The 18,727-nt window shown below is 48.4% G+C and overlaps 2 protein-coding genes across 7 annotated transcripts in view; both read left to right on the top strand.

Moving 5' to 3' along the window:
• The window catches only part of LOC147618120 (synaptotagmin-5-like), a 128,421-nt gene that overhangs the window by 17,758 nt on the left and 91,936 nt on the right, over positions 1 to 18,727 (top strand). The window lies entirely within an intron of this gene.
• LOC147618122 (uncharacterized) lies at positions 8,806 to 9,505 on the top strand. The gene has a single exon (XM_086775041.1). It carries the CDS (start codon positions 8,806 to 8,808, stop codon positions 9,421 to 9,423), a length of 618 nt encoding a protein of 205 aa, XP_086631167.1. The 3' UTR covers positions 9,424 to 9,505.

The following is an 18,727-nucleotide window of genomic DNA, read 5'->3' as shown; positions in this document are numbered from 1 at the left end:
CTTGGAGTGTGTCCCCTCACAGAGTGGGACATTGTGTATGTGGCTACCATTGTCTGGGATTAGGTTATTAGATTCTTCCAGTCCATTGGTGACCTATGTATGCCTCACGGACACCATCAGCCATGTCTGGCCAGCAGCAAGGTTGGAGCCTGACTCCTCCAATCACAGAGAGCCAGATGGCTAGTATGACATGAGGGCATGGGTGGTCCACCTCTTCGTCTTCTGTCACAATAACTTTGCAGCAGAGCAGGAGACTCTCAGGTACCTATGGTGTGAGAACGATCACTTGGAGTTGGGCTGTGCCAAGTGGTCTTACTTGGAGACGTGTGCTCTCCCACCTAAAGCGCCTCTGCGCTTGGATGGACTGTTACTACTCCCCCTGTCCAAACCAGCTTCAAAAACCTTGCGAACCGAGGGGGACTCGAGCAGAGCCACAAACTCTTTCCCTAGGCATGCGGATCCATTGGTGGTCCTTTTTCCCCCTAGTGTGTTTGTAGCCACCACCATGCCAGGGGCCAAGTGAAGGCGGCGACGTCTTTTGTTTTCAGTCCCCAAAGAGGCTTGATCCCTTCTTTCCCAATGTAGGCTCCCTCCAAGAGAGGCCAGTGAAGGAGGAGGGAGTCCCCCCTCTTAAGCTTGTGCAACTGATCTTGTACTTTCTTGGTATGCATGAACACTAATATTAAGTGGATATACTACTCTGGGCACGCACCAGCCTAGACCTGCAGGCATGACATAATGCTGTGACGATTGAATCGCCTTCCATCTTTTATGGTACTTGCAGATGTCTCAACATCATGAGGGGTACTGTAACATCTTTGAAAGCTTCCCTTTGTCTGCACGGCACCAACAACAATACATGCATTTCTTATGTCAGCTTCCTACATGCCTTCCACTCATAACAGTTACAGCTTCTAGACTCTCACAAACAATAATTCATTTGGTCACCAAAGGATTGGTTGCCAAAGCCATTGTCACAACCTCAACATCAACAAAGTCGAAAGATGGTTTTCGTGACACACTTCTGTCTCTTGGCCGTGAGTATTCTTGTGCTGGGAGGTCAGTGGACTTTAGAGGGAGGGTGGAGGATGCATAGGAGGATCTTGCGAGAGGCAGACAGTTGTCTGAAGATCTCCCAACAAACGTTGTATGTAGTCTATCCTGGAAACTTCTACTTCTGGTGGATAATATTTGTAGTGGGATCTGGGGTGGATTGAGGCCTTTTCAGACCAATCCCCTTGTTGACTACACAGCCAAGAGTGGTTGAGCGGTACAGCTTAATGCTTCCAACTTGGTCCCCGCTAGGAGACCCTATGGGAAGAATCACCATGTTACTGGACCAAGTGTTCTGGAGAAGGCTGTGGAGTTCCTGCAGAAGCCGGAAGGTTACATTCTTTTTCTTGCTGATAGTAGTCCATGGTGGACTGCTGTCAAACAGCGGAGTTCTGGCCTCCCAATGTCCAGATACACTGCATTATGAGAGACAGTATTACTGTGATTGGGGATGTATAAAGACTCAGAGAGTGGTGCCTGGATGACATTGCTTATTCCTTTTGTTAGGAATAGACCCATCCTAATGATTTGGGGAGCAGTTGTATGGCTTGCTCTTTCAAGTCCTCAGCTGTCGTATGATGGGAGTGTTGTGGTGCATGCTTTTAATGGAATGGTTGTTATCTTTTAAATTTCCAGAGTGCGTCACTTTGTAGTGGGATATTTTTGGGAGTGATAACTTATCTGTTTTTAAGCTTGAGATTTATAGAAGCTATGGAGGGCACTCACATATTGCGTGGAGGGCACTCACATTGCGTATACTTATTTCTCAATCTAGTTTGACACAACGGACACCCTCTCTTCTATTCAGACCGTGATCCATGGAAAGTTTGGGTCAAGAAGAAGAAGATTGTATTCCATCCTTTTGAGACCAAAATATAATATGGGGCTTGGACTGTATTTCAAAAGCTTGTGGTTGTGGTACACACAGTCTACAGTCCAAGCCATGTGTATGAATGTATTTGTGTGTGGCTGGTCAAGCTTTATGGCCATGATGCAGTATGCTATCTTGATGATTGCAAAGTGCCGATAGTTGCTACAAGTTGGTTGCTGAGGACATGTGCCACACTGAGAAACCCCTCCACAAGCTGTGGGAACGTTTGTCTGATGTGTGCACAGGCTGAACAGACAAGAAGTGTGTCCTCTTCAGTCTCTATCTCGTGCATGTTGCATACCTGCATGAATTCAAACAAGACCCATATTATGTAAGGAAACATGTGCGCGCAAAGACATTTGAAGTTAGTTCTGGTGGCCCTAAGAGCTGTGGCAGGTCCACCTGGAAGTGATAATCTGAATGATCCCCGTCTCAGCACCTTTACGATCAAATGCACTGATATTCAGTTTTGCAGTTTTGTATTTAGAAGCTTATCAGAAGGAGGGTGCATTAGACAGTTGTAGAGGGTGATCGGCAACTTCTCAAGGTCAGGGCTTGATGGCACATTAGATACCAGGGCTAGAGTCAGATACCAAGGCTAGAGTTGCTTGGGAAACTATTATCCTTCCCAAGCACGAAGGGGGATTGTACATCATTGATCCAGAGATCGATTGCAAAGCAAAGCTTTGCATGTTGGTGGATAGAGCATTCCTTCCTGGTACTGATCCCTGGAAGGGTTTCTGTAATAACACCGGTTAGGCGTGTATGTTCTTGGGCACGTCTCATGAACAACAAGCTCGTCAACACTTAAATATGAACCAGCAACACCGCAATAGATAACTGAAAGTACACAACACTAGGCAAGATAACACTACAAAGATAGAGACTGCACAGTACACCACAATTGGGGCCGTGAACGCCACCCCCCCACCCCCCCACCCCGGCCGTGCTCTCTGCCCCCCTAAAACCACTCTGTTGGTTAACATGGTTTTACCCGCCCAACCTACCGTAAGGCCCTTTGCCATCTTACCTGTGTGAACGGGCAGACTGCTCTGGCGAGGCTGGGGGGTTGGGATTTGGAACAGCCGGAGCAGAGGAAGCGGGAGGGGGGAGAGTCGAGGCAGAATGCGATGGAGGGGGAGGAGGCCCGGTGGGCTGTGAGGTGGGGCCCGCTGCAGGCACTGAAGGGGCAGCGATCTCCACTGGCTGAAATCCTAGAGGGGGGTCCCGACGAGGTAATGGTGCCCAGACCGCGGGCGGCGGGGGCGGGTTCCATGAGGGATTTGTGGGCTGGCCATTACCGTGGGGGGAGTACGGAGATAAATGCTCAAAACGGTTTTATGACAAAACCATATCCTCCAAGATCCTGCCAACTTCGCGTGCTTGCCAACGCCGCTCGGCTCTCGACATTGGCGGACGGTCCTGCCTGAGGCTAGTGGTCTGCCACTCTCCAACGTCGACCTCAGCCGGGGCCTGGTGCTTTGGTACATGGCGGCCTGTGTCCCGCCCACCCACCTGAGGAGGGTCCGTTGAACTAGGGCCGGTGGGGGGACACCTCGAGGCGCCCTCCTAGACTGCCAGTAGGGGCAGACTCTAACTCTAACGAGGTGTCCTCTCTGGCGACAGATGAAACATTGGCTTGGGAGGCCAGAGTACTCCACTTTCTAATGAATCGGGTCCCCCGCAGACTAGGGAGCGAAGTGACGTGAGGCACTGGGTTTGGGGAGGCGATGCAGATGCGAAGGGATGGAATCTTGGCCGTCCGTGCAAGAACCGAAGTGGCAGTGGGTGGGCGGGGCGGGGGGGGGGGGTGTTCCATCACCCTCCCGATAGCACCACCTATCATTGGGAGGAGAGGAAGGTATTCCTTCTTGGGGTCTGGAATGCAAACTGTCACGGGAAAGCGTGAGACGTGTGCCAGAGGATCGGACGCCAAGTTGAACCCATGCGACCACCTTGCAAAGAAGGCCTAGGCCATATGCAGTGCAATGGGGCCGAGCTGCATGACTCTGTCCGAAGCTGCAGGCGAGTCGAACTCAACCTGGTAGTAGCCACGCCCAAGAGGATGAATGTGTGATCTTTCTAGGCCTGCCTAAAAGGCTTGCTTGTAAAAGATCCCTGAACTATCTGTGAACCGGGCGGCTACCCACAATCTTGTATACCAAGGTCCAAGGTGGAGACCTCCAAAGAGGCAACTATCGAAGCGAGATGTTGGAGATCTTCTTCGGAAAAGGAGAGGCAAGGGATGGCGGCCTCAGCCGGGATGACGGAGCGGCTGCCGTGGAGTCCTCCTGGGGGTATAAGACCAGAGAATGCCATAACTTGCCACCGATAAACTAGCCTCGAAAGTTGTAATCACTAGACCAAGGAGGGGGGGGGGGGGGGGGAACGGGCGCGCGGGCAGAAGCACTGAAGGAGAGGGGCTGGGGTGGAAAAGGAGCAAGTGAGGGGAGGGTTGCGTCGAAGGAGTAGGGCAGGCTGGGTGTAGAAAGAATGGGGGGTAAAGGGAGCGGGCAAGGACAGGAGAAGGAGGTGGCGCTGGGGAAGGCCAGGAGGCAGAGAGGAGGGCAGGGTGGCGTGAGAAGGAAGGGGAGAGAATAGACGGGAGGTGCCACAAGGGGAGGCGAAGGGCTGGGCAGAGACGGGGCTTAGGCGGGCGCCACAGGGGGAGAGGACGGGGGCGAGGGCTAAGACTGTAGACCCCCAAGCGAACAGATCTCTGTACATGCAACCGATCTCCACGATGCGGCTGAAACAAAAACACCCATGGAACCTGCTCGCTTTGAGTTGGAGTTCTCCCAAGAAGACCATCTAGCGGTGTGGCCAGCCTTGGTTGACACGGGGGCTAGCAACAATGTTTTGTCTTGGGAGACGTGGACCTTGTTAGGTCACCCACCCCTCACACATTCTGCTTCAAAACAAACACAGTCATAGATTGGGAATTATTTACCGCGGAATGTGTGAGGGGTGGGTGACCTAACGAGGTCCATGTCTTCGTGGAGGTATGTAGATCTTTGTGAAAACATTGATTGAGAAGGCCATAACTTTGGTGTGTGTAGAGAGATTCAATGCGCAGGAGCGATCTTAATAGGCTGCCTGTAAGACAACTCCAAACACAACACTGGTACCTCGTGCTTTCTCTCGAGAACAGCTAAAGGTTGCTCACTTCCTTTTTGCTGGAAGCACAGCAAAAGCTCGGCCACGTTCCTTCTTTTATGGACAGCACATCAGGTAAGGCGATTTGTTGCTGCATGAATGTGGTGGCCGCGCTGTCTGCACGTGGGGGCTGGAACCCACAGGGGTATTGGGGATGAACACATCGCCATTGGCATGCCCATCATCAAATCTTGAGCGCTTGGTTTGTCTCATGAGCTTGTGGAGTGTGCTAGATGCTACCCCTTTTCTTTACAAACGCATGGTGTAGCAGAAGAAGACGTGGAAGGTGCGGGAACCTTAGCTGCAGCCAAAATGTCACGGGTAACAAGGAGTTGCCTACGAGGAGAGGTCGAAAGCAGCCCGGCTTAGAGGCAAGTGACCAAGCAGAAGACTAAGCGCAACGAGCCGGTACCACCGTTGCTAGACAAGCCAGCTTGCCGAAAGGATTGCAAGCAAGATTTTACAGCACCTCATGGTGGATAATGTCTTTCCTGACTGTGGGATGCATCCCAGATATGTCATTAAGATTCTTGCCATGGTTTCAAGCTTCAAGCACTTATGCTCATGTGATAGCAACATAGACTACACAATGAAACTGTCAAAATATGCAGCGGAGATGATAACCAAATCTGAGACCACAAGAGCAAGTAGAGTGCAGAAAATAGACAGCACAAGAGAAGGAGAGAGATAGGCGTGTAACTCTTCTCTATACACAAGATCCCGAATACGAAAACGAGATACAATGATGTGGGGGCAATGGGGCCATTTTATATGGCCCCCTATATCCAGTCGGCCGCCAGTGGAAAAATAGGCCGCCAGCCTCACGACTGGGTCTCCTCCAGTCGGCCAGCCAAAAAAGGTCCACGACCTCACCAGAATAGTCGGCCAGCTCCATATGCACACGAGTGCAGTCGGCTAGCTTCTGGGTCATCTTGCCAGCATAGGGCAGCCACCCACACCATGGAAAAAATAGGGAAAATGGGGAAAAAATACGGAGAGTGAGGAAAAATGAGAAAACACCTATATAGGGCGGGCACACCCACAACAGAGGCCTTGGTGTCTGATAAAGACAGGAGATGACTTCTAACACCCCCTCTCAGCTCTTGGCTGTGAAATCAACCCTATCAACCCTAGGGAGCTGGAGTGCCGCCTGAGCATAGCCTGAGGTAGAGACTTCGTGAAGAGGTCCGCCGCATTGTCCTCCGTCGAACAATAAAGTAGCAAGATGTCACCAACGAAGATCTTCTCACGTACAAAGTGATACTGTATCTCTATGTGCTTGGTCCGGGCATGGAAGACCGGGTTCCGAGCAATAGCTATACAACTCTGGTTATCACATTGGATGACTGTGGGCTCCTTCTGTGGAAACCCAATCTCGCCTAGCAGCCTCCGCAGCGACACAACCTCGCAAGTAGCACCACAAGCAGCCCGATACCCTGCCTCTGTCGAAGATAGGGCAATAGTTGGCTGCGTCTTACTGCTCCAAGAAACTGCTCCTGAGCCGAGGGTAAAACTGTAACCTGAAGTAGATCTCCTCCCCAATCTGAGTCACTCCAACCTTGGAGTCTGACTCCATCCCCTCCTGTGTAAAAGAGTCCTAGATCCTTCGTACTCTGCAGATACCGCAAGATCCGCAATCCTGCGTCCCAATGAGACTTCAATGGCGTCTGCATAAAAGAGCTCAACAGCCCCACGGAGAAGCTCAAGTCCAATTTGGTGTTCAGCAACCAGATCAATGAACCAACCAACTTCCGATACTGCGAGGCATCAACTGGCTCACAAGGATCATTAACAATTAACTTTATATTTGGGTCCATCGGCAAAGTAATAGGCTTGCAGTTCTCCATTCCAAAGGCCTCGAGCAACTCATGAACATACCGCTGCTGAGAGACAAAAACCCCCCTCTGGGTTTGCCAGATCTCCAATCCTAAAAAGAAGTGGAGTAAGCCTAGGTCGGTCATCTCAAACTCCTTTGACAAGGCAGCCTTTGTCACGCCAATGTGCTCCACATGACCGCCAGTGAGAATGAGATCATCCACATAAAGGATGATAATCGTAACCATGCCGCGTTCCCGAAAGAGATATAGGTTGGGATCTGCAACCGACCTCTGAAAACCAGTCCGAACAAAGAAGGAATCAATCTTCTGATTCCAAGCCCTGGGAGCCTGCTTAAGACCGTACAAGGCCTTACGTAACCTGTAAACCATCCCTTCTGATCCTAGAACAACAAAGCCTGGAGGCTGCTCAACATACACCTCCTCCTGCATGTCACCATTAAGGAATGCAGATTTTACATCCATTTGATACACTGGCCACCTCTAAGAAGAAGTAAGGGCTAGAACGGTCCGAATCGTGGTCATTCGTGCTGTCGGTGCAAAGGTATCCTTGTAGTCGATGCCTGGCCGCCGCTGAGCATAACCTTTAGCCACAAGTTTGGCTTTGTGTTTGTCCACCGACCCATCTGACACATATTTGGTCTTAAAGACCCATTTAACACCAATGACTGATTGTTTTCCGGCTGACAACAATCTCATTCCTCTCTGGATTATACAATCTGTATCCCTTGGAAAGAGAATTATACTCCACAAATATAAGCTTGCGGGATTTGGAGTGTCATGACCCTGTGAAAATGGAACAGCACAAGTGGTTGCTAAGAAAAATAAATATTAAATGATTCATATTTGGGGTGCTTGGACAAATGGAATGATGTGTGGACATCTTCAGGCGTGAAGGGGGACCAAGAACATTAATATTTTTAATGTTCTAACCATGGGTGGCCCCTAGGCCTAAGTGGCCCTTAGGAACTTTAATAAACATTAAAGTAAGGGCCTTAGGATATTTTTGGAGGGAGGAAACTCCACTTTTGGTACACGCCTCTCTCTCTCTCTCTCTCTCTCGCCTGCTGTTCGCCCCTCGCCTGCTGTTCGCCCCTCCCGCTGCCTGCCTGCGCCCCCCATCTCTCTCTCTCTCTCTCTCTCTCTCTCTCTCTCTCTCTCTCTCTCTCTCTCTCTCTCTCTCTCTCTCTCTCTCTCTCTCTCTCGCCTGCTGTTCGCCCCTCGCCTGCTGTTCGCCCCTCCCGCTGCCTGCCCGTGCCCCCCATCTCTCTCTCTCTCTCTCTCTCTCTCTCTCGCCCTGCTCGCCGCCGCCGCCCTGCTCGCTTCCGCCGCCTTCCCTCCCGCATGCTGTCCCCCCTGCTCGCCGCCGCCACTTGCTGTTCGCCCTGCTCGTTTCCGCCGCCCTGTTAACGCCGCCTGCTTCGCTTCCCCCTCCCGCCTGCTGTTCTGTACGCCGCACAGTTCTGCTGACAATGGCCAGCCTATCTATCCGTTAGGCTGTTTGCGCCCCTTTCCCCACCCACCCTTGCTCAGGCCCCCAAGGCAGCAGCATAACTCTCTCTCTCTCTCGGTTCTTCCATGGCTTCCCCCTTGCGCAACCCGACGAAGGCGACCTTTATGGTCACAAACAAGAGGATAACAAATGTGGAAAAGGAAATGAAGGAATGGAAGGCAGAGATGGAGGGATGGTGGAAGGAGAAAGCCAACTTTCTCCAAATGGTATTCATCTAGGGTAAGCGGTGGAAAGAGGAGGAGGAGGACCTCATAGTGGAAGTCAAAGACCTTCACGGGGAAGTCAACACGCTCAAAGGCGTAATTTCAGCTCTTCAGAGGGAGCTTGCAGAGGCCAAGGCAAATGGTGGACTTGAAGAAGGTGAAATTCAGCCATCCATGATAGAAGAGCTGAAGGTTATCAAGGAACAAGTACGGGCAATTAAGGAAGAAGAGAAGCAAAACGAAGCAAAGACTTCCTCATGGGTGGAAGTCATCACCAAGACGCAAAAGAAGATGGATGAAGCGGAGAAGTGGATAGAGGTCGCCAAGAAGGGTAAAGGTAAGGAGATAACAACCCCTACACCTACAATCATCAACATGACTTTGGAAGAGGAACAACGAAGACGTACACGTGCTTTGCATGTGAGGATTACCGGCCTTAAAGACGGGGATAAAGTTGAAGAGGAGGTAAAAGAGCTTATGGTGTCGATGGGGATTGACAGTTCGGCCCACGCAAAAGCCTGGAGAGTGGGCAAAAAAAGCGGAGGCAACGGGGAAACATCAAAGGAAAGAGCTCTCATACTTCGCTTCCCCTCTATTGAGGCAAAGAAGGAGTTCTTGAAGAGACGACCCACTTTAAAGAATACAGGCATTTTTCTTGGTGATGATCTTACTCTTTCACAGCTTGCACATATGAAGGAAGTTATGCCAGAGATTAGAGCGGCAAGAGAAAAGGGAAAGATAGCATTTTATAGAGAAGGGAGGGTGGTCATCGTGGAGCGACGCTCTACATGACGGTACGAGACCTATGGGACCAAATTAAAGCTGGCAGCCTGGAACTGCAATGGATCCCTAAGACTTGATGTAGGTGCCTTTGAGGACAGCTTTAGAGATAGAAATATAGTCTTCTACTCGGAGACTCACCAGGCCCCTGGTCAGATGATGCCACAGGTGACAGGATACAGATGGGAGACAGCTTGCAGAGTAGGGATGAGATCGGTACACAGTAGTAGAGGATCAGGAGGGGTGGCAGTTCTTTTCAGGCAGGAGCTGCAACCGCTTCTACACATCGTTCGGAGAGATGATCAGGCCAGATATATGTGGGTGAGACTGAGGGCCGACACAGGCAGATTCCTGTATATTGCCATATGCTATTTTGCTCCTAGTACATCGACATATGCAGCACCTAGAGGGCAGTCTCCTTTCTCTGTGCTAGATGATGACATATGGGAGTTCTCTAGGGATGGAGACATCATCCTGTTAGGGGACTTTAATGCCCGGACGGGCAACCGCCAGACAGCCTTTTATGATACCTCGGAGGAGATGCTGAGAGAGCTGGACACTCTGGATATGGGATTAGACAGACGCTCACAGGATGTGGAGTGCACAGAGTATGGGAGATATTGTTGGGGTTAAAGCCCTAAATGACCCATGTATATTTGTATATACTTTGTACAAGGCTTTTATTAAAGTTTAAAAGCCTTGGCCATGTTCACATTGAACATGGCCAAATACTTTAAAAAGGTCACTTATTAATAAAGGAAGGCCCAAGAAGAGAAAACGTGGGCATTCCCCAATTTCAACGAGTTCACTCTCTCTCTCCCTCTCTGTGGCTCATCGTTTCTGCTTCTCCTTGCCTATTGCCTTCACTTCAAGCCTCAAGCCTGTAGCTCTTGCACCTGTGCATCACCTGCCACCTTCCTTGCTCCCTTTCAACTGGTATCAGAGCCTCTAGGGTTTCCCAAATTTCTGAGCCAGCAAGTAAAAAGGGTTTCTATCGCGACAAAATTGCTTTCCATCGCGAAGCCCCTTGTTTCCCGGGTCCCTACGGGTGCCGGCATTGACAAAACAGCCCAAAACAGGCTGTTTTTAGGTCAAAAACAGGTCAAAAACAGGTTATTACAGCGAAGTGCAGGTTTTATCTTGATGTATTAAGTTGTGGGAACACTTGTACATGGTCCCTACTACCCTACATCGGCCAAATTTGCTGAAAAACAGGTCAAAAACAGGGTTTTTACAGCAAATTACAGATTTGCGCAGGTTTATGCAAATGTACATGTGATGTATTTCGATTGGGGAATGTATTAATTGATGTAATTTGCCAGCATTAAGCAAGTTTTGGATGCGAAATGCCTATTTCGAATCAATTTGCTGCACATTTATGCTAAAAATTGGGGCTTTTGCCTACATATGCTCCCAAAGGCTGTGCTTCTGCATTATGTACGCTTTGTGAGGTAGAAAACAACAATTTTTGTTGTTTTTGGGCAAAAATCAGCTTGCTGAATTTTCTGCGCAGAAAATTCAGAATTGATTATTCTTGCCTAAACTTGCATATTTTGGCTCGATTTGCTCCTGTGACCCTTTGGAGTTGCTGTGCACATTGCGGTGAGGCTACAGTTCGGTTTTGGTGCAGTTTGCCCAAAAAATTTCAGCACTTAAGCCCTCTCGTTTGTGCAACTATGGCATCGACTTCCTCTGACGTCAAGAATCTCTTTGAGATCAAGCGGTTTGAGGGAACAGGTTTTGATCTTTGGAAGGATAGGATTCAAGGAATCCTCTTCCTTAAAGATTGTGACAGGGCACTTGAAGCAGAGAAGCCAGAAGATATGTCAGATGCAGCATGGCTTACATTGAACAAGAAAGCCATTACCTACATTAAAATGGCCGTCTCTGACGAGATCTTGGTAGACCTCAAGGGTCTTGTCAATGCGTTTGAGTTGTGGGAGAAATTGAAGGCAACGTATGAGAATACGACCCCAGTTAATCAGGTGCATTTGATGCGGAAACTTGTTGGCATGCAGTTAGATGAGTCCAAGAGCGCTGCAGAGCACTTGTCGTTGTTTACAGGTACTTTATCTCAGTTACAGGACTCAGGTTTGCCCCCTTTTGAAGATAAGCTCAAGGCTATCTTCTTGCTGATGACTCTACCTGATTCTTGGGAGACTTTGGTGGTCTCATTGTCAAACAATCCCAATTTGACCTTTGATGGTGTTAGGGGTTCTATATTGAACGAAGAAATCAGGAGGAAAGCAAGTGGAGAGGGTGGCAGTTCAGCCAACATGGTTAGAGGCAGGACAGAAAAGAAGACTGATTATGCACAAAGGAGTAAGAGTAAGAGTAGAGAAAGGGGAAATGCCAGCAAAGGCAAGAGTGATGTGACATGCTATCAATGTGGCAGGAAAGGTCACAAGAAACCTGACTGCAGGTACTATAAGGCAGAGTTGGAAAGGAAGAAGAGTGGTGGAGACAAAAAGAAAGAGAAGAAGGAGATCAAGACAGATGCACAGGACAGCCCAAAGAACAAGGAGAAGGCCAATGTGGCCTCTAGTGTTGTTATTGAGGAGCTGTCAGATGTAGAAGACATCTTATGTGCCACTTTGTCAGCCGATGATGCTCATGAGCTTGATGCCTCTCTCAATGTTCATACACAGGATATGCAGATCACCAAGTGTGATCTAATTGATGCTTTATTGACTGTTAATGATGCATTATCCCAGACTTGGATAGTCGATTTCGGTGCTTCTTTTCATGTGACTCCTATCAAGGAGTGTTTTTCTACTTTTGTTGCAGGCAGCCATGGCCATGTATACCTGGGAAACAATCATGCATGTTCCATTGAGGGTATTGGCACTGTGCATCTTTCCACAGATGGCACAAATGAGCTTGTCTTACATGATGTTAGATATGTGCCAGGAATCAAGAAGAGTCTGCTTTCTGTTGGACAGATGGATATGCATGGTTACAGCATTTTGTTTGAGAGAGGATCATGGAAAATGACTAAAGGCTCAAGGCTGATTGTGAAAGGTACAAAGAAAGGGACACTTTACTGCTTGCATGGAAAGGCCTTGTCGGGCAAATTTATTGCTTTGGCTGAAATTAACTCACATATGGAGTTGTGGCATAAGAGGCTTGGCCATATGAGCCACAAAGGCCTTACTAAGCTTTGTAATTTGAATAAGCTTGATGCTAAAGGCACAAAGCTTGACTTTTGTAATGAATGTCAATATGGCAAGCAAGTGAAAAGTTCTTATTACTCCGGTGTCTCTCGCAAATCTAATGTGCTTGATCTTGTACATTCTGATGTTTGTAGCATGCCTACCAAATCTATGGGGGGTGCACACTACTTTGTTTCCTTTGTTGATGATCATTCTAGAAAAATTTGGGTTCATTTGCTCAGATCTAAGGATGAAGCCTTTGCTGCGTTTAAGAAGTTTCATGCATTTGTGACCACCCAAACAGGTAGAAAGCTGAAATGCTTGCGTACGGATAATGGGGGTGAGTTCACAAGTGGTGAATTTAATAAATTTTGTGAAAATTTGGGCATTAAGAGGGAGCTTACTGCTCCATACAGCCCCTCTTCTAATGGTGTGGCTGAAAGATATAATAGGACTCTATGTGAGAGGGTGAGATGCATGCTGTCCACAGCTAATCTCCCTCATGGATTTTGGGGAGAAGCTCTAAAAACTGCAGTGCATATATGTAATCGATCCCCTCACATGTCTTTGAAAGGTGACATCCCTGAGGAGGTTTGGTCTGGCAAACCTGCTTCATATGATCACTTACGCGTCTTTGGTTGCGAAGCGTTTGTGCATATAAGACCTGAGTTGAGGAGTAAGTTGGATGCAAAGTCCATTAAAGGCCTCTTCATGGGATATGGTGAAGAAGGTGAAATGGGCTACAGGATTTGGTTACCTCAACTCAAAAAGGTTGTGCGCAGCCGGGATGTTGTTTTTAATGAGGCAAAGCTGCTTAAAAACAATTGTGCCTCTAAGGATGACCATAAAAAGGTCAAATTTCAGCATGTACAGCCACCTATTAGGCCTGATTTTGACCCTCAGGATGCACCACATATGACTGAAAATGTTGATGAACCAGTGGTGTTTGAGCCAGATGATGTTGGACAGCAAAATGAGGCTCCTGAAGGGCATTTGCAGCCACATAACAATGCTGAAAACGGGGCTGAAAATGATGTAGAGCAGCCCCTTGTTGATGATTTGATTGTGCCACCTGATGTAGACCCATTGCCAGAGAATGTGGATCATTGGGTAAGGCGGTCGACTCGTCCAAGGCGGAATGTGAGTAGATATGATCCCTCTTTGCATTATATTATGCTGACAGATGAGGGGGAGCCTCTTACTTATAAAGAGGCAAAGACATGTGAGCACAGTAAGAAGTGGGAGCTTGCTATGCAGGAAGAGATCAAAGCTTTGCATTCGAATGATACTTGGGACTTGGTGGAATTGCCCAAGGGAAGGAAAGCCATTCCTAACAAATGGGTGTATAAAATCAAGACAGTTGATGCAAAACCCAAGTATAAAGCAAGGCTGGTTGCAAAGGGATATGCCCAAACGAAGGGCATAGACTTTCAGGAAGTGTTCTCTCCTGTAGTGAAGATGACCACTTTGCGTGTATTGTTTGCCATAGCGGCTGCCCTTGATTTGGAATTAGACCAAATGGATGTGCATACAGCTTTCTTGCATGGCGATGTTGATGAGGAACTTTACATGAAGCAGCCCGAGGGCTTTGTTATTCCTGGAAAGGAACATTTGGTATGTAGGCTTAAAAGAAGCTTGTATGGGCTGAAACAAGCCTCTAGACAATGGTACAAAAAGTTTGATGCTTTCATGCTCAAACATGGGTACAAAAGGAGCCATGCAGATCACTGTTTGTACACAAAATTTGATGAGGATGGCAGCCCTATCATTCTTGTGCTCTATGTAGATGATATGTTGATTGCTGGGAAGAAAAGAAGCACTGTTGATGCTCTTAAACAGCAGCTGAAATCTGCGTTTTCCATGAAAGACCTTGGGGCGGCTGAACATGTTCTTGGAGTAAGAATTAGAAGGCAAAGGGACCAGCGCATATTGTATTTGTCTCAAGAAAAATACATTGAAAAGGTGCTGGACAGGTTTAACATGGCTAATGCAAAGCCTCTTGGTGTGCCATTACAGCCATATGTTAAGTTCTCCAAGGATGACTGCCCCAAATCTGATCAGGCAACCAATGATATGCAAGGTGTTCCTTATGCATCAGCTTGTGGTTCACTTATGTATGCTATGGTTGCTACTAGGCCTGACATAGCCCATGCAGTGGGAGTTGTGAGCCGATTTATGGCTAATCCAGGCAAATTGCATTGGGATGCAGTAAAGTCCATTATGAGGTATTTAAAAGGGACTAAAAACAAATGCCTTTGTTATGGTAAGGGTCCTTTGGAATTGAAGGGATTTTGTGACTCTGACATGGCTGGTGATGTGGATACACGCAAATCCACAAGTGGTTATGTATATACTCTTGCATGAGGTGCTGTCTCATGGTGCTCTAGACTACAAAAGATAGTTGCACTGTCTACTACAGAGGCTGAATATATTTCAGCCACTGAGGCTTCCAAAGAAGCCATATGGTTGGCATGTTTATGCAGTGAGTTTGGTTTGCCTGACAAGGCACCTATGCTTGGTTGTGATAGCCAGAGTGCCATATGTCTGGCAAAGAATGCCATGTTCCATGCGCGCACAAAGCATATTGACGTGCGGTATCACTTCATTAGGGAAGTGCTTGAGGATGGCCTTATCACAGTTGTTAAGGTTCATACGTCACAAAATCCTGCAGATGCTCTCACTAAGTGCTTACCCAAAGCACAACATCAGCTATGCATACAGATGGTGGGAGTGACTTAGCTTAAAGGCGCCATTTATGCCTTTAAGTGGGAGGTTGTTGGGGTTAAAGCCCTAAATGACCATTGCCTTCACTTCAAGCCTCAAGCCTGTAGCTCTTGCACCTGTGCATCACATACCACCTTCCTTGCTCCCTTTTGGTAGATATGGGGACTGCACATGGGTTGGCCATACTTAATGGCTTGCAGAGGTTTCCGTCAGCAGCTGGATTTACTTGCTTTCCACATAGACATGGTGCTAGCACAGTGGATTATGTTATGGCTATGCCCAGCTTTGTTTCATGCATTGAGGACTTCACAGTTGGATCTCGGCCCATTGGGGTAGTAGTGGATCATGCATTGTTGACATTGACTATCTCTTTTCACTTTACCACAGCTCAGAGGACACGAGGGGCAGATCACACTCGATATACTTTTACCTCAGAGATTGATGCTGTCTACACAGATGGGATTTATAGACGTCTGTACACAGAGGAGCCAGGGAGACCTTTGGAGGAGTTGACCCATATACTGACAGAGACTTTACATGATGCAGCGAGAGAGGCATATCCACATACTCAGCCTGGACAGAGACAGCGTTCTAGATGTATGCCCCAGAACAATTGGTATGATGAGGAGTGCAGAGAGACCGACTGCAGCGGGAGGTTGCTTTGGGAGTCACTACTCACCGACAGTCACGTATTGCCTTCCGACGCCTTGTGCGAAGGAAGAAGCGGGCCTTCCTTGCTCAGCTAGAGGAGGAATTATACCAGCTGTTCTTGAGCCAGGATTCGAGGGAGGCTTGGCGTCTGTTTCATGAGTCCTCCCCTGCTTTGGCCATCACTTCTACAGAGGTCTGGGGTAGTTATGCAGCATCTCTATATACAGTTCCTGGACAGACACCTTTTCCTGACCCGCCAGCACCATGCCCACAGACATGTACTTTCTTTACCGCAGAGATGGTAAGGAAGGCCATTGATAGGATGAAGACTGGGAGAGCATATGATCATGATGGATTGGTCGCTGAGCACTTTATTCATGCGAGAGACATGCTGGCAGAGCTTCTAGCAGTGATGTTCAATCGTGCTATGTGCGAAGGCTTACCCGAGACTTGGAGTAGGTCCACCATCGTGCCTATCTTCAAGTCAGGGGACCCTATGGAGCCAGGTAATTATCGCACTATTATGATTGGTCACACACTAGCACGATTGTATGCATCCATTCTTGAGCAGCAGTTGAGTAGATGGGCAGAGAGAGTTGGCATTCGAGCAGAGGGACAGGCAGGGTTCAGGAGAGGTTTCTCTACTCTGGACCACATCTTGACTCTACGGGCCATTATTGAGGAGGGCAAGTCGCATGGGCGACGGATTTATTGTAGCTTTGTGGACTTCCGCAAAGCATTTGATACAGTGCCCAGAGCCAGATTGATGAGGCGATTACAGGAGATGGGGGTACCCACAGAGCTCATATGGGGGATTATGGCTTTATATAGATCAGTTGTTGCAGGACAGGTACGCACCCGAGAGGGGGTCTCTACTTTGGTTCACTCCACTATAGGAGTGAAGCAAGGTTGCCCGTTATCTCCTTCACTGTTTGGTATGTATGTGGATGAGGCTTCTGACTACATTGAGAGATTGGGGGACAGAGGAGCCCAGCTAGCAGGTACATGGATCCCACTATTGTAATATTTTGATGATATTGTGTTGATCTCTGACTCCCCTGAGGGTATGCAGCGTCATCTGGATGCTTTACATGAGTTTGCACATGATAGTGGATTGTCTGTCAACCTTGGCAAAACCAAGGTTATGGTGTTTAACACCACGCCTGAGTGGGTTAGGCGATCAGCTCCCACATTTACATATGGGCAGGAGATTGTGGAGTATACAGATGCATATACATATCTTGGGGTAGTATTCAGTGGGCCAGTGTTTTCGATGAGGAGAGCAGCAGAGACTAGATTGACTAGAGCACATGCAGCCCTGGGTGGTTTGGAGAGGATGTGTTCGCAGGTTCAGTTTCAGGAACCTCGAACGAAACTTTGGCTTTTTGACACTCTAGTGACATCAGCTATGCTTTATGGAGTGCAGATATGGGGACCTTCAGTGGGCCATCACAGCGCAGGCGGGTGGAGAGGTATGGAGAGGCCTTTGGTATCTATGATTGCTAGGATTATTAGAGCCAAGGCCGTGGTACCTCATGAGATTATTCGAGCAGAGCTGGCGGCTGCCCCTCTGGTGATCGAGGCTCTTACGAGATCAGTCTCCTACATACATGGCTTGTGGGATCTCCCCCGAGACAGATATGCACGCCTCGCCCTGGAGTCCTCCCGACAATTAGCTTTACAGGGAGACACGGCTTGTTGGTATGGACAGATGACATCTTGGTTCCAGGCACATGGTTTTAGCATGGACAGATTGCCTCCCTTCTAGTATTCTCTGGAGGCACCCTCTCTCACTCTCACACGGACAGAGATTACCAGACTCATCCGTCAGGATTTAGTTCAGCTGGACATTAGGAGGACATGGATACAGCCGATTGAGGAGCTGGGCACGAAGATGGCTTTCTACAGAGAGCATTTTCTTCAGCTCACAGCAGATGGTTTTGTGATCAGACCCAGTTACATGGATGTACACTTGTCTCATGCAGTACAATGCGCTATTGGTCAGATTCGCACATCCTCACACCAGCTTGAGATTGAGATTGGCCAATATAGAGGTATACCAGCTGAGGCCAGGATATGCCGAGTATGCCATGGGGAGCCAGAGACAGAGCTGCATTATATATGCCATTGTACTGCATACTATGAGATACGTGGTCGTTTCCACTGTTTATTCAGAGAGGGTTTTGGACCACTTTCCAGAGTCATGGGGTACCAGGACCAGAGGTGTTTGGGATTGTTCTTGCAAGAGCTGCGGAGACATAGAGATAGCCTGCTTAGGCGCACAGAGAGCCAGACTCAGAGGCACATTACAGATTTCTTTAGTCTAGCCATCACTGCGCCAGATGGACCACAGCAGCAGCAGGATATGGATACCGCCAACACCAGGGGTACACTGATTGATCGTGCGACTGAGCTTGGGTGGTTCAGACGCCCACGACTACGGAGGAGGGCATCCCAGCATAGACGGAGGTTGCAGCGGCAGATTCGGATTATTCTTGCGAGGCATGCCGGACACCCAGTTAGGGTGTTGACCACAGAGGATATTGAGGAGATCCGCCAGTGTCCGATGCGGCACATATTATGAGATGGAGGCACCTCCATAGTGTACCCCTCCGTCCCACATGATATTGTATCCCCTCACTATATTCCACTCACCTCCATAGCGTACCCTCCCCTCACTATATTCCAGTTCCAGTTTCATTTTCTAGGTGCCAGTAGTATCATCTTTATTTTTCATTTTCTGGGTTTTTTTATCCAGACATTGTATCAGATCCACCATGGTGTAACTT

Source organism: Cibotium barometz, chromosome 35, assembly GCF_041138505.1.
Source record: "Cibotium barometz isolate CiBa-2024 chromosome 35, ASM4113850v1, whole genome shotgun sequence".
NCBI classification, from domain to species: Eukaryota; Viridiplantae; Streptophyta; class Polypodiopsida; order Cyatheales; family Cibotiaceae; genus Cibotium; species Cibotium barometz.
Note: the sequence above shows the minus strand (reverse complement) of the source record. Positions and strands in the feature narration are given on the sequence as shown.